Raw genomic sequence first — 14,853 nt, forward strand, 5'->3', positions numbered from 1 at the left:
CCAGTACACGGGGACAGGGCCCAGCACATGGGGACACGGCCCAGTACATGGGGACAGGGCTCAATACATGGGGACAGAGCCCAGCACATGGGGACACGGCCCAGTACAAGGGGACAGGGCCCAGGACATTGGGACAGAGCCCAGTACGTGGGGACAGGGCCCAGTACACGGGGACAGGGCCCAGTACAAGGGGACACGGCCCAGCACATGGGGACAGGGCCCAGTACATGGGGACAGGGCCCAGAACAAGGGGACAGGGCCCAGCACATAGGGACAGGGCCCAGTACACGGGGACACAGGGACATTGCCAGCACCAGCCCATGGGTTGCCCCATGGCGGTGCCCAGGCTGTGCCACTCCCCTCTGTGGCTCCACAGCTCCTGTTCAGGTCGCCCTGAGTCTGTTCTGCCCCACAGCCCCCTCATCCCCCACAGCCCCCCACAGTCCCTCACCCCCTCAGCCTCCTCTCCCTCCCCCCCAGTTCAGCGAGTCCCGGCGGCTGCTCCTGGACTGGATGGACGAGGTGGAGCAGAGCCTGGAGGTGCCGCAGGACGCGGCCACCAGCCAGGAGGAGATCAAGTGCCAGCTGGCTGAGCACAAGGTGGGGGCAGAAATGGGGGGCTGGGGGCTGCAGGGGGGGTCCCTGGCTCCTGGGGGGTTGGGCAACACCCCGGGGCCATTCTGCAGAATTGGGAGCTCTGGGGCGTTGGGATCCTAAATGCCCCATGGCTCTCGGGGGAGGAGGGCGTCTCCTCTCCCCCCACCCCATCTGGGGACCCAGCACCCACCCCCGGGTTTGGGGGGCCCTGCAGGCGTTCCAGAAGGTTCTGCGGGCCAAGCGGCCGGTGTACGAGGCCACGCTGCGCAGCGGGCGGGCGCTGCGGGAGGGAGCGCGGCTGCCCCAGGACCTGCAGCCGCTGGAGGAGCTGCTGGGGGAGCTGAAGGAGCGCTGGGACGGGCTGTGCAGCCAGGCCGCGGAGAGGTGGGAGTGGGATGGGATTGGGATTGGGATGGGATCTATGGGATGGGATTCATGGGACAGGCTGTGGAGCCCGGCCGCTGAGAGGTGGGAGTGGGATTGGGATCCATGGGATGGGATCCATGGGATGGGAGCTATGGGATGGGAAGGGCTGTGCAGTCAGGCTGCCGAGAGGTGGGATTGAGATTGGGATTGGGATTGGGATTGGGATGGGATCTGTGGGATGGGATCCATGGGATGGGACAGGCTGTGGAGCCAGGCTGCTGAGAGGTGGGAGTGGGATTGGGATAGGATCCATGGGATTGGGATTGAGATTGGGATTGGATCCATGGAATGGGCTGCGCAGCCAGGCCACCGAGAGGTGGGATTGGGATTGGGATTGGGATTGGGATTGGGATGGAATCCATGGGATAGGATCTATGGGATGAGAAGGGCTGTGCAGTCAGGCTGCTGAGAGGTGGGAGTGGGATTGGGATTATGGGTTTGGGATTGGGATGGGGTCCATGGGATGGGACAGGCTGTGCAGCCAGGCTGCCAAGAGGTGGGAGTGGGATTGGGGAAATGGGATTTGGATAATGGGATTGGGATTGGGATTGGGATGGTATCCATGGGATGGGATCCATGAGATGGGACGGGCTGTGCAGCCAGGCTGCCGAGAGGTGGGAGTAGGAGTGGGATTGGGATGGGATTGGGATAATGGGATTGGGATTGGATCCATGGAATGGGCTGCGCAGCCAGGCCACCGAGAGGTGGGATTGGGATTGGGATTGGGATGGGATCCATGGGATGGGGTCCATGGGATGGGCTGTGCAGCCAGGCCGTGGAGAGGTGGGAATGGGATAATGGGATTGGTATCGGGATCCATGGGATTAGGATGGGATCAGTGGGATGGGATGTGCAGCCAGGCTGCAGAGAGATGGGATTGGGATTGGGGAAATGGGATCAATGGGATGGGATTGGATCCATGGGATGGGCTGTGCTGCCAGGCTGAGAGGTGAGAATGGGATAATGGGATTGGGATTGAGATTGGGATGGGATCCATGGGACGGACTGTGCAGCCAGGCTGCTGAGAGGTGTGACTGGGACTGGGGAAATGGGATTGGGATGGGATTGGGATAATGGGATTGGGATGAGATCCATTGGACGGGCTGTGCAGCCAGGCTGTGGAGAGGTGGGAATGGGATAATGGGATTGGGATCGGGATCCATGGGATTGGAATAGGATCAATGGGATAGGCTGTGCAGCCAGGCTGTGGAGAGGTGGGATTGGGATTGGGGAGATGGGATCAATGGGATGGGATTGGATCCACGGGATAGGATGGGCTGTGCTGCTAGGCTGAGAGGTGGGAATGGGATAATGGGATTGGGATTGGGATTGGGATTGGGATTGGAGAGGTGGGATTGGGATTGGAGAGGTGGGATTTGGATTGGAGAGGTGGGATTGGGATTGGGGAAATGGGATTGGATCCATGGGACGGGCTGTGCAGTCAGGCTGCCGAGAGGTGGGATTGGGATCCATCCCCTCAGTGTCCCCCGTGCCCTCAGTGCCCCCCGTACCCATGCCCCCTGCTCAGTGCCCCCTCCATGCCCCCCGTGCCCCGGCAGGCAGCACAAGCTGGAGGAGAGCCTGCTGTTCTCGGGCAAGTTCACAGACGCGCTGCAGGCGCTCATGGACTGGCTGTACCGCGCCGAGCCGCAGCTCTGCGAGGACGCGCCCGTCGGCGGCGACCGCGACCTGGTCGGGGACCTCATGGACAAGCACAAGGTCGGTGGCCCCGGGGCAAGCAGGGGGGCACTGGCCGGTGGTGGCCACCAGGGAGCACCAGGAGTGGCCAGGTCCATCTGGGACGGGACCAGAACCGGAGCCAGGCAGGGATGGGGCATTGGCCACAGGGTACAATGTTGGCCACAGGATGGGGCATTGGCCACAGGGTTTGTGAGGATTTGGGGTGCAGGGGTTCCCCATGCCTGTTGCTGTGAGGATTTGGGGTGCAGGGGTTCCCCATGCCCGTTGCTGTGAGGATTTGGGGTGCAGGGGTTCCCCATGCCCGTTGCTGAGAGGATTTGGGGTGCAGGGGTTCCCCATGCCCGTTGCTGAGAGGATTTGGGGTGCAGGGTTCCCCATGCCCATTGCTGAGAGGATTTGGGGTGCAGTAGATCCCCATCCCCACCCCTGTGAGGATTTGTGGCTCAGCTGAGCCCCTTTCCCATCGCTGTGAGGATTTGGGGTGCACAGTGACCCCGTTCCCATTACTGAGAAGATTTGGGGTGCACAGTGACCCCGTTCCCATTACTGAGAAGATTTGGGGTGCACAGTGACCCCATGCCCATTGCTGTGAGGATTTGGGGTGCAGTAGAGTCCCATGCCCATCACTGTGAGGATTTGCGGCTCAGCTGAGCCTCTTTCCCGTTGCTGGGAGGATTTGGGGTGCAGTAGATCCCCTTTCCCATTGCTGTGAGGATTTGGGGTGCACAGGGACCCCATTTCCATCGCTGTGAGGATTTGGGGTGCAGTAGATCCCCATCCCCACCCCTGTGAGGATTTGTGGCTCAGCTGAGCCCCTTTCCCATTGCTGTGAGGATTTGGGGTGCACAGTGACCCCGTGCCCATCGCTGTGAGGATTTGGGGTGCAGTAGTTTCCCCTTCCCATCGCTGTGAGGATTTGGGGTGCACAGTGACCCCATGCCCATTGCTGTGAGGATTTGGGGTGCACAGTAATCCCGTTCCCATCACTGAGAAGATTTGGGGTGCACAGTGACCCCGTGCCCATCACTGTGAGGATTTGTGGCTCAGCTGAGCCCCTTTCCCATTGCTGTGAGGATTTGGGGTGCAGTAGTTTCCCCTTCCCATCGCTGTGAGGATTTGGGGTGCACAGTGACCCCATCCCCATTGCTGTGAGGATTTGGGGTGCACAGGGACCCCATGCCCATCGCTGTGAGGATTCGGGGTGCACAGTGACCCCGTGCCCATTACTGAGATGATTTGGGGTTCAGGGGAGCCCCGTTCCCATCGCTGTGAGTATTTGGGGTACACACGAGCCCTGCACTGCCGTGGGGTCCAGCTGAGCCCCCATCCCACCCCCTAACCCCCGCAGGTGTTCCAGAAGGAGCTGGGCAAACGCGCGAGCTGCATCCGCACCCTGAAGCGCTCGGTGCGGGACCTGACGCGGGGCAGCAGCAGCGTGGACTCGCAGTGGCTGCAGCGGCAGGTGGAGGAGCTGAGCACCCGCTGGGACCTGGTCTGCAAAATGTCCCTGGGCAAGCAGGCCCGGCTGGAGGCGGCGCTGCGGCAGGTCAGGGGGAGGGGGAGCCCCGGGTTTGGGGTCTGCAGAATCCCCCTGGGGTGGGGGGCACAGGGGAACACCCCCAGGGTTGGGGTCTGCAGCCAGTGCACCCACTTGGGCAGGCTGGGATGGGGGTGTGGGGTGGGGTTTGGGGGTGCTCTGTGGGGTTCCCAGGCTCGGTGGGTGGCTCTGCTCTGTTCTCCCTGGGTGGTGTGGGGGCTGTGCCTTTTGGGGTGCTCTGTGGGGTGCCCAGGCTCGGTGGGTGGCCCTGTGAGGTGCTGTGTCGCAAGGTGCCACGGCGAGGTGCCAGGCTGGGTGCCGTGGGTACCTGTTCCAGGTGTGAAGGGGTGCACAGGTGGTTGGGGGGCACAGGGAGGTTTTGGGGGGGTCACAGGAGATCGTGCCCAGGGGCAGAGCTGGGTGCTGGGGGTCCGCTCGATCCCTCAGGGGCTGGCCAGGAAGTTCAGGGGCTGGGGGGCTCAGGGGCTGAGAGCTCTCTCAGGGTCTGGAGGCTCTCTCTGGGTCTGGGGGCTCTCTTGGGGTCTGGGGGCTCTCAAGGTCTGTGGGCTCTCAGGATCTGGGCTCTCTCAGGGTCTGGGGTCTCTCTCGGGGTCTGGGGCCTATCCCGAGCAGCTCCCCCCTGTCGCGACAGGCGGAGGAGTTCCACACGCTGGTGCACTCCTTCCTGGGCCGCCTGGGCGACTCGGAGAAGACGCTCAAGTACGGGGCGTTCCCCGAGGAGGAGGCGGCCGTGCAGGAGTGCCAGGCCCAGCTGCAGGTGCGAGCAGCCCCAGTACCCCCCAGTAACCCCCAGTAGCCCCCAGTACCCCCACCACTGGCCCCAGCGGGCTGTGGGATCCCCACATCAAGGTGTGGGATGTTGACACTTGTGGGATTTTGGGTTCCCCCACGGCATTCGGGTTTGGGGCTCCGAACGCCCCGGGGTGGGGGGATTTGGGGGGGGGATCTGGCGGTGCAGGGGGGTCCAAGGGGCTGAGCCCTGGTGCCCGTGACCCCAGGAGCTGCTGCAGTCGCTGCAGTGCCAGCAGCTGGAGCTGGAGTGCATCACCTCGCTGGGGGACGAGATCCTCAGCAGCTGCCACCCCGACTCCGTCATCACCATCAAATCCTGGGTCACGGTGGCCAAGAGCCGCTTCCAGGAGGTGAGAGGGGTGCCCGGGGGGCAGAGGGGCACCTGGCACGGCCCCACAGCTGGGGAGACACGGCCCCACACCTGTCCTACAGCCCTACACCTGGGGGAATACGGCCCCACACCTGTCCTACAACCCCACACCTGTCCTACAGCTTTGCACCTGTCCTACAGCCCCACACCTGTCCCACAGCCCTACATCTCTCCCTCTTCCCAGTGCCCGGTGCAGCCCCCTGGGATGCAGGGGGGTGGATTGTGGGGGTCTAGGGATGATGGGCCCCAGAGGGTCCTGGCCTTGCCAGTGTCACCCTGTCCCCATGTCCCTGCCATACATTTACTGCAGCTGCTGGCCGGGGGTCCCTGCCCCACAGTTAGGGTGAGCTGTGCGCCCCCCAAATCCCTGTCCCATTGTCACTGGGGCTGTGCACCCCCAAATCCCTGTCCCATTGTCACTGGGGCTGTGCACCCCCCAGATCCCTGTCCCATTGTCACTGGGGCTGTGCACCCCCAAATCTCTGTCCCATTGTCACTGGGGCTGTGCACCCCCAAATCCCTGTCCCATTGTCACTGGGGCTGTTCTGGGGATCCCTGTCCCTGCCCCACAGTCAGGGTGAGCTGTGCACCCCCAAATCCCTGTCCCATTGTCACTGGGGCAGTTCTGGGGCTCCCTGTCCCTGCCCCACAGTCAGGGTGAACTGTGCACCCCCCAGATCCCTGTCCCATTGTCACTGGGGCTGTGCACCCCCAAATCCCTGTCCCATTGTCACTGGGGCTGTGCACCCCCAAATCCCTGTCCCATTGTCACTGGGGCTGTGCACCCCCAAATCCCTGTCCCATTGTCACTGGGCTGTTCTGGGGGTCCCTGTCCTTGCCCCACAGCCAGGGTGGGCTGTGCACCCCCAAATCCCTGTCCCATTGTCACTGGGGCAGTTCTGGGGGTCCCTGTCCCTGCCCCACAGCCAGGATGGCTCCAGTGCTGCCTTGCTGCCCCCAAAGCAATGGCCCGGTGCCATCTGCTCCAGACGGGAGCCCTTGGGGTGGGCAGTGGGGTGGTGTCCCTGATCCCCTCGATCCCTCCTGATCCCCCCGGGCCCCGCAGGTGCTGAGCTGGGCACAGCAGCAGGGCGAGCGGCTGCGGGCACAGGCGGCCGCGCTGGCGGCCGAGCGGGAGGAGACGGCGCGGCTGCTGGACTGGATCACGGCGGCCGAGGAGGCGCTGGGGCTGCGGGACCAGGAGCCGCTGCCGGAGGAGGGAGAGCAGCTGGAGGAGCTCAGTGCGCAGCACGGGGTGAGGGACCCCAAACCCGGCTGTGCCCTAGACCCCCAAACCCGGCTGTGACCGGGACCTCAAACCCGGCTGTGACCAGAACCCCAAACCCGGCTGAGCTTGAGGACCCCAAAGCCGGCTGTCCCTGGGAACCCCAAACCCGGCTGTGCCCGGGAACCCCAAACCCGGCTGTGACCGGGACCCCAAACCCGGCTGTGACCGGGAACCCCAAACCCGGCTGTGCCTGGAGACCCCAAACCCGGCTGTGACCGGTGACCCCAAACCCGGCTGTGACCAGGAACCCCAAAACCGGCTGTGCCTGGGGACCCCAAACCCGGCTGTGCCCTGGGACCCCAAACCCGGCTGTGACTGGGAACCCCAAACCCAGCTGTGCTTGAGGACCCCAAACCCGGCTGTGAACGGGACCCCAAACCCGGCTTTTCCTATTTCCACGGGGGTGCTGTGGAACAGGGAATTTTGGAGGAGGGAGGGCTGTGGATTCCGGGGGGCTGTGGGATACGGGGGGCTGTGGAACAGGGAATTTTGGAGCAGGGGGGGCTGTGGATTCCGGGGGGCTCAGCCCCAGCGCTCCCCCCAGGTGTTCATGGAGGAGCTGAACCGCAAGCAGCCCGACGTGGAGAAGGTCACCAAGAGCTGCAAGCGGAAACTCGCCGTGGATCTGGGCCCCCCGGCCACCCGCAGACTGGCCACACGTAAGGACCGCCACCACGGCCCCCCGACACTCCCCTGACCCCCCTGAGCCCCCTGACCCCGCTGTCCGCAGGTCGCCGCAGCGGGGGGAAGGCGCAGGGCACGGCGGCGGTGCCGCTCGGGGGGCTGGAGCCGCAGACCCCGCTCATGGCGCAGCTCCTGCACCGCTGGCAGCAGCTCTGGCTGCTCGCCCTGGACCGGCAGTACCGGCTGGAGACGGCGCTGCAGCGCCTGCGGGAGGTACGGGCACCCCGGGACCCCCCCGTGCCCCGGGGGTCCTGAGCAGCTCCTCCCAGCCCCTTCCCCAGGACCCCCAGCCCAGGGGGATGCAGGTGGGCTCAGCAGCAGTCCCAGCCCCCGGCCCTGCAGCTGGGGAGTCCCAGCTCATCCCATGGGTGCCCCTGACATCCCCCAGTGCCTGCTGGAGCCCCCGAGCACCTCAGAGTGGGGGGTCCTGGGCAGAGACCCCCCCCATTGCAGGCTTGGGCACAGCGTGGGGGGCTTGCGGGGGTCCTGCTGCTGGGTTAATCCCCCTGCGTGCCCCTCCCAGCTGGAGGAGTTCGCGCACTTCGATTTCGGGGTGTGGAGGAAGCGCTACATGCAGTGGATCAGCCAGATGAAATCCCGAGTCCTGGACGTTTTCCGCGGCATCGACCGGGACCAGGACGGGCGCATCAGCCAGCGGGAATTCATCGAGAGCGTCCTGGCCTCCAGTGCGTGCCGGGGAGGGGCTGGGGCAGGCTCAGGGGGTGGCTCTGGGTGAGGGCTGAGGGTCCCCGTGCCCCCGCAGAGTTCCCCACCAACGTGCTGGAGATGAACGCCGTGGCCACCATCTTCGACATGAACGGCGACGGCTTCATCGACTACTACGAGTTCGTCAGCGCCCTGCACCCCAACCGCGACCCGCTGCGCCGCTCCGCCGACGCCGACCAGATCCAGGACGAGGTGTGGGACGGTGGGGAGGGGGCGGCCGGAGGGCTGGGGGGCTCGCCCGGGGCTGAGCTGAGCGTGCCCCCGCAGGTGAACAGGCAAGTGGCCCAGTGCAACTGTGCCAAGCGCTTCCAGGTGGAGCAGATCAGCGCCAACAGGTACCGGGTGAGTGCCGGGGGGCTCTGACACCTGCGGGGAGGGTCCTGAGGGGTGGGGAGGGGGCACATCCCGTGCTCTGAGGGGTGGGGAGGGGGCACATCCCGTGCCCTGAAGGGTGGGCAGGTCTGGGTGCTGCCAGCTCCTCCGGCACCCCTTTCCCGGAGCCCAGCCCCGCCGAAACCCCCTCCCCAATGTCCCCCCAATGTCGCTGCAGTTCGGGGAGTCGCAGCAGCTGCGGATGGTGCGGATCCTGCGCAGCACCCTCATGGTGCGGGTGGGCGGGGGCTGGATCGCCCTGGACGAGTTCCTGGTCAAGAATGACCCCTGCAGAGGTGGGTGTGGGGGTCCTGGTGGGGTCCCTGTGGGTCAGCGGTGGCCGCGGGAGCCCACCGCTCGCCCCCGTTGTCCCCAGTGAAGGGCAGGACGAACCTGAAGATCAACGAGAAGTACCTGTCCTCAGACGTCTTCGGAGCCGCCGCCGCCACCTCCAGGTGCGCCGGGACCCAGTCGGCCGCGTCCTCCAAAGTTCTGTCCCCGAGCCGCTCCAACTCCAGCCTCAGCCTCTACAGCAGCGCCTCGGCCCCCAGCAGCCCCCTGGCCAGGAAGGTAAAGCCGCGGAGCGCCCCCCTGAATTCCCGACCCCCCCTAATCCGCCTGGCACTGGCACTGAGCCCCCCCTGACCGTGCCCCGGCAGTCGGTGCTGCGGAGGACGCGCTCCGGGGATCGCTGTCCGCGCTCCCGGGGCTCGGGGCTGCCCGACGGAGCCGAGCTGCACTTCGGGCCGGCTGAGGAGAGCCTGGCAGCGGCACCGCCAGGTGAGAGCCGCGCCCGCCCCGCGGGGCCGGGGGGAGCAGGGGAGCCGCGCTCGGGGCGCGCTGCGGGCGGGGCAGCGGGGATGGCCCCCCGTGCCGGGGGGAGCTCCCCGCCCCAGCCCCTCCGTGCCCCCGCAGAGCCGCCCGAAGGGTCCCCTCCGGAGCGCTGCAGCCCCTGCCGCTGAGCCCCGAGCCCACCGTGCGCCCAGCAGCCTCGGCCGGCCCCACTCAGGACCCTCCTCCGCGAGGCTGGGGGGCGGCCGAGCCCCCCGCGGGTCTCGGGCCCGGCGCTGCGCCCCCCGGGCGGGGCTGAGCTGTCTGTCCGTCTGTCTGTCCGGGGCCCGTTCCAGAGGGTATGCAAATATCTCCCGACTCTCAGCGGGCCCCCGGGCTCTGCTGTCCCTCCCCGCGGGCTGTGGGAGCAGGCCTCGGCCCGTGTCCCCAGCTCGGGGTGCCCGCGGTGCCCCCGGCACCTGGCGGTGCTGGCGGGGGTCCCCATCCTGCTGGCTCGGTACCCGGGCACCGGGACCCCCGTTTCTGGTGCTAACCCTCCCCTCTCGGCCTTCGGTGTGTGCGCACGGGCCCCTCCCCAGCTCTGGCCACCCCTGGGGTGCACCCCCAGGTACGGGCCACGGAGCCAGCCCTGAAATCCCCAACCCCCGGCACGGGCACTGAGCCCCACTGACCCTCGCCAGTCCCTGCCACGGCCGGGGGTCCCTGGGGCTGTGCCCCCACCCTGCCGGCGGCACTGTGGGCAGCGGGACCCCACCCTGCTGACACCTGCTCGTGTCACCATGTCACCGTGCCACCGTGTCACCGTGCCGTGTCACCGTGCCACCCCGCTAACCGGACAGCAGTAGAGCTGAATGTAACCCCGGCCGGGCCCACCCGCCGCCACAATAAACTGTAGTGAGGTTCCTTTTCCTATGAGCACCTGTCTGTCTGTCTGTCTGTCTGCTCAGCGAAGGGCTCGATCCATCCATCGGCCTGCTCACCCCTCTGCCGAAGCTGGGGTCTGTCTGTCTGTCTGTCTGTCCGCTCGGGGCAGGAGGCTGCACTTTGTCTGTCAGTGTGCTCACCGCAGGGTCAGGATGGGGGGGCTGCAGTCTGTCCGTCTGTCCGTCTGTGCTCTGGACAAGGCCGTGCAGTCTGTGCTCAGGACAAGGGACAGCATTCAGTCAGTCTGTCTGTCTGCTCAGGACAAAGGGCTGCTGTCTGTCAGTCTGTGCTCACGACAGTGGGATGCAGTCTGTCAGTGTCAGTCTGTCTGTCTGCTCTGGGTACAGAACTGCAGTCCGTCAGTCTCTCCATCTGCTCAGGACAAGAGGCCGCAGTCTGTCAGTCAGTCTGTCTGTCAGTCTGTCTGTCTGTGCTCAGCACAAGGCGCTGCAGTCTGTCAGTCCATCAGTCTGTGTGTCTGCTCAGGGTACAGAACTGCAGTCTGTCCGTCTGTCCAGCACAGGGCAGTGCCCACTGGCTCAGGGCAGTGCCCACCGACTCAGGGCAGTGTCTGGGCACGGCCGGGTGTGCCCCAGCCGGTGCCACCGGCAGAGCCGCCCGGCGCCGGAGCCTGGCGAGCCCCGGGCGCTGCGGCGGTGCCAGCGGGCACGGCGCCGCGCCACCTCCCTTCCCAGGAAGGCATTGCTGGCATTCCTGCGTGCCAGCACCAGCGCCCCATCCCTGGGTGGGCACAGGACAGACCCTATCCCTGGGTGGGCACAGTCCAGACCCCATCCCTAGGCGGGCACGGGACAGAGCCCGGTCCCCTTGGTCACCTGGCCTTGTCCCTGTGGCTTCCAGTCCTTTTTATTCTCTGTTTCACCCTAAACCCCTCTCTGCACTCACTGCTTTTGTGAATAAGAGCAGAGAAGGGGTCCAGAACTGGAGCTGTGCCGAACTGGGCCCATCCCTGGCACGGGCCAGGACCCCTGGCCAGGAGCAGGGCTGGGCTCTCGGTGCCGCATCCGCGTCCTGGAGCCGCCCGCAGATTGCGCCGCGCATTCCTGAGCCCGTGGAAATCTCACCCAGCCCTCCCAGCCGGGGCAGCGCGCCCGGCAGCACCGGCAGCACCGGCACCGCGGCTTGTGCCAGCCGCATCCCGAGCCTCGGGCTTGGGCAGCACCGCCGGCGTTTGCTGCTTGCTGTTTGGTGTTTTCGCTGCTGCGCTGCCCCGCGGGTGCAGCAGCGCTGGCAGGGGGACAAGGGACAGGCACACCCGCGGAGGGCACGGGAACGGGGACACGGGAATTCACCGGCTCGGTGTGGGGCAGGGATGAACCGGGACAGCCCCCAGGGGAACGGGGACACGGGAATTCACGGGCTCGGTGTGGGGTAGGGGTGAACCGGGAACAGGCACACGGGAATTCACGGGCTCGGTGTGGGGCAGGGGTGAACCGGGACAGCTCCCAGGGGAATTCACGGGCTCGGTGTGGGGCAGGGATGAACCGGGACAGCCCCCAGGGGAATTCACGGGCTCGGTGTGGGGCAGGGATGGATCGGGACAGCCCTCAGGGGAATTCACGGGCTCGGTGTGGGGCAGGGATGAACCGGGAACGGGCACACGGGAATTCACGGGCTCGGTGTGGGGGCTGATGGACCGGAACAGCCCCACGGCTCTGTGGGGTTGGAGTTTGGGGATGGCCCTGTCAGGGCAGCAGGTGAGAGGGGGGGCTGGTGGCCCTGCCCCAGGGGGGACCCTCATCCCAGGGGAGACCCTCAGCCCCATCAGCCGTGAGCCCCCGAGCCCCCCCAGCCCTCCAGCCCCCCTCGAGGGTCAGAGCAGAGGTCCCAGGGCTGGCAAATCCTCCAAAACAGGGAACCAAAATCCCCCAAAAAATCCCAGGGCTGGCAAATCCTCCAAATCAGGGAACCAAAATCCCAGAGCTGGCAAATCTCTCAAATCAGGGAACAAAAATCCCCCAAAAATCCCAGAGTGAACACCTGATCTCACCTCTGTGTGTGTGTGCATCTGATCTCACCTGTGTGTGAGTGGACACCTGAGCTCCCCTGCTGTCCCCTGCTGTCCCCAGGACACGAGGCCGTGGCTCCCTCCTGGCCCCGGGAGCTCCTCCCGTGCTGAGCTCAGCCCTGCCCAGCCCCGGCCCTCAGGGATGGCTCGTGTGGCCACTGCCAGCCAGGCTGGGCCAGCCCGGCCCGGTGCCACCAGAGCCACCAGCGCCACCAGTGCCACCAACATCCTCAGAGCCACCCGAGTCACCACTACCACCGGTGCCACCAGTGCCACTAGAGGCACCAGCAGCACCAGTGCCACCAGAGCCACCAAAGCCCCCCAGTGCCACCGGTGCCACCAGAGCCACCAGCACCACCAGAACCACCAATGCCACTGGTGCCCCCAGAGCCATCAGTGCCACCAGCGCCACCAGTGCCACGAGTGCCACCAGCACCCCCCGGTGCCACCAATGCCACCAGTGCACCTGGACTGACAGCAGCTGACACGGGGGTACTCCCGTGTGGCCCAGAACAAACCAGTACGACCCAGCACAAAACAGTATGACCCAGCATAAAACAGTATGGCCCAGCACAAACCAGTACAGCCCAACACAAACCAGTACGACCCAGCATGGCCCAGCACAAACCAGTGTGGCCCAGCACAAACCAGTGTGGCCCAGCACAAACCAGTGTGGCCCAGCACAAACCAGTACACCCAGCACAAACCAGTGTGGCCCAGCACAAACCAGTGTGGCCCAGTACAGCCCAGAACAAACCAGTGTGGCCCAGCACAAACCAGTATGGACCAGCACAAACCAGTACAGCCCAGCACAGTGCGCTGGGTCCTCTGTGCACAGCTGTGCTGAGATCCCTCCTGCCAGTCCCTGCTGGCCATGCCTCGCCGGCAGTGCCCACCTGTCCTGTCACTGACCACTGTGCCCATCTGTCCGGTCAGTGGCCACCATGCCCATCTGTCCGGTCAGTGGCCACCACGGCCATGCCTGGAGCTCCTGCAGCCTGGGGCTCTCTGGATTTCCCGTGTGGGTACCAGGGCAGCTGCCCAGGGGCTCTGGGTGCTCCAGGTGACCCTGCCCAGGTCACCCTGCCCTCCTGGACCACCAGCCCGGGTGTTTGGCTGTGCCAGACCATGTTTCTCACAGCCCTGCAGCTCTGGGTACTCCAGGTGACCCTGCCCAGGTGACCCAGCCCCTCTGGACCACCAGCCCGGGTGTTTGGCTCCACCACTCCATTGGGAACGTGCCTGGGGTGCAGCAGCACTGCCAGGGCCACCTGCACCCGCAGGGCTGGGTGCCCACCGGCCCGTGGGCTCGCCCAGCCTGCCTGGATACCGGCAGCTCTCCAGACAACACACTCCCACACACCATAAACACCTTGCCCAAGCGCATCCTTCCCCTGGTGCCTCGCCCTGCTCCTGCCTGGGGCACAGTCCCCCTGCCCCTGGGCCCCTCCGCGCCCTGTGTGGCACCTGCTGCTCTCACAGGGCCCCCCAAGCACCTGAGGCACCGGGGAGGGGGCTCGGGGTGCCCCGGGGGGAGCAGGAGGGGGCTGTGGGGCTGCACAGAGGGTGTGGAGCTGGTGACGGAGGCAGGGCAGGGGTGTTTGGGTGACTCAAGCAGCAACAGCGTGGTTTGGGCATGTTTTGGGCACTTCAGGCTCCATGCACATCCAGGGGCGTGGGCACGGCTGGGGGGAGCAGGGAAGGGGCCCCTCTGTCCCCCAGCTGCTGTGGGGCCAGGGCTGGGGTTCTGTGAGCCCTGCACCTGCTGCCGGGTGCTGCAGTGGGGCACAGGGGCACTGCAGTGGGCACAGGGGCACTGCAGAGGGGCACAGGGACACTGCAGAGGGGCACAGGGACACTGCAATGGGCACAGGGACACTGCAATGGGGCACAGGGGCACTGCAGAGGGGCACAGGGGCACTGCAATGGGCACAGGGGCACTGCAATGGGGCACAGGGGCACTGCAGTGGGCACAGGGGCACTGCAGTGGGGCACAGGGGCACTGCAGTGGGCACAGGGGAACTGCAGAGGGGCACAGGGGCACTGCAATGGGGCACAGGAGCACTGCAATGGGCACAGGGACACTGCAATGGGCACAGGGACACTGTAACAGGGCACAGGGACACTGCAACAGGGCACAGGGGCACTGCAGTGGGGCAGAGGGACACTGCAGTGGGCACAGGGACACTGTAACGGGGCACAGGGGCACTGCAGTGGGGCACAGGGGCACTGCAATGGGCACAGGGGCACTGCAATGGGCACAGGGACACTGCAACAGGGTACAGGGGCACTGCAATGGGGCACAGGGGCACTGCAGTGGGGCTCAGGGGCACTGCAATGGGCACAGGGGCACTGCAGTGGGGTGCAGGGACACTGTAACAGGGCACAGGGGCACTGCAGTGGGGCACAGGGACACTGCAGAGGGGCACAGGGACACTGCAGAGGGGCACAGGGTCACTGCAGTGGGCACAGGGGCACTGCAGTGGGCACAGGGGCACTGCAGTGGGACACAGGGGCACTGCAGTGGGCACAGGGACACTGCAGTGGGGCACAGGGACACTGCAATGGGGCACAGGGGCACTACAGAGGGGCAC

At 66.0% G+C, this 14,853-nt stretch overlaps 2 protein-coding genes across 2 annotated transcripts in view; both read left to right on the plus strand.

Annotated features, from left to right (window-relative positions):
- Positions 1 to 10,221, plus strand: part of PLEC (plectin) — an 81,306-nt gene extending 71,085 nt beyond the window's left edge. Inside the window, exons 64-79 of the mRNA XM_033065837.1 lie at positions 481 to 600; positions 812 to 981; positions 2,583 to 2,742; positions 4,073 to 4,270; positions 4,914 to 5,039; positions 5,281 to 5,424; positions 6,511 to 6,699; positions 7,277 to 7,391; positions 7,463 to 7,629; positions 7,940 to 8,102; positions 8,180 to 8,334; positions 8,410 to 8,484; positions 8,693 to 8,810; positions 8,891 to 9,084; positions 9,174 to 9,294; positions 9,430 to 10,221. Coding sequence (XP_032921728.1) covers positions 481 to 600; positions 812 to 981; positions 2,583 to 2,742; positions 4,073 to 4,270; positions 4,914 to 5,039; positions 5,281 to 5,424; positions 6,511 to 6,699; positions 7,277 to 7,391; positions 7,463 to 7,629; positions 7,940 to 8,102; positions 8,180 to 8,334; positions 8,410 to 8,484; positions 8,693 to 8,810; positions 8,891 to 9,084; positions 9,174 to 9,294; positions 9,430 to 9,476 — 2,262 coding nt within the window. The 3' untranslated portion in view covers positions 9,477 to 10,221. The remainder of the gene's footprint in view (positions 1 to 480; positions 601 to 811; positions 982 to 2,582; positions 2,743 to 4,072; positions 4,271 to 4,913; positions 5,040 to 5,280; positions 5,425 to 6,510; positions 6,700 to 7,276; positions 7,392 to 7,462; positions 7,630 to 7,939; positions 8,103 to 8,179; positions 8,335 to 8,409; positions 8,485 to 8,692; positions 8,811 to 8,890; positions 9,085 to 9,173; positions 9,295 to 9,429) is intronic.
- LOC116999522 (NAD(P)(+)--arginine ADP-ribosyltransferase 2-like) overlaps positions 1 to 14,853 on the plus strand; it is a 703,496-nt gene that overhangs the window by 568,673 nt on the left and 119,970 nt on the right. The gene's annotated exons all lie outside the window — the stretch shown is intronic.

Source organism: Catharus ustulatus, chromosome 1, assembly GCF_009819885.2.
Source record: "Catharus ustulatus isolate bCatUst1 chromosome 1, bCatUst1.pri.v2, whole genome shotgun sequence".
Classification (NCBI taxonomy): Eukaryota; Metazoa; Chordata; class Aves; order Passeriformes; family Turdidae; genus Catharus; species Catharus ustulatus.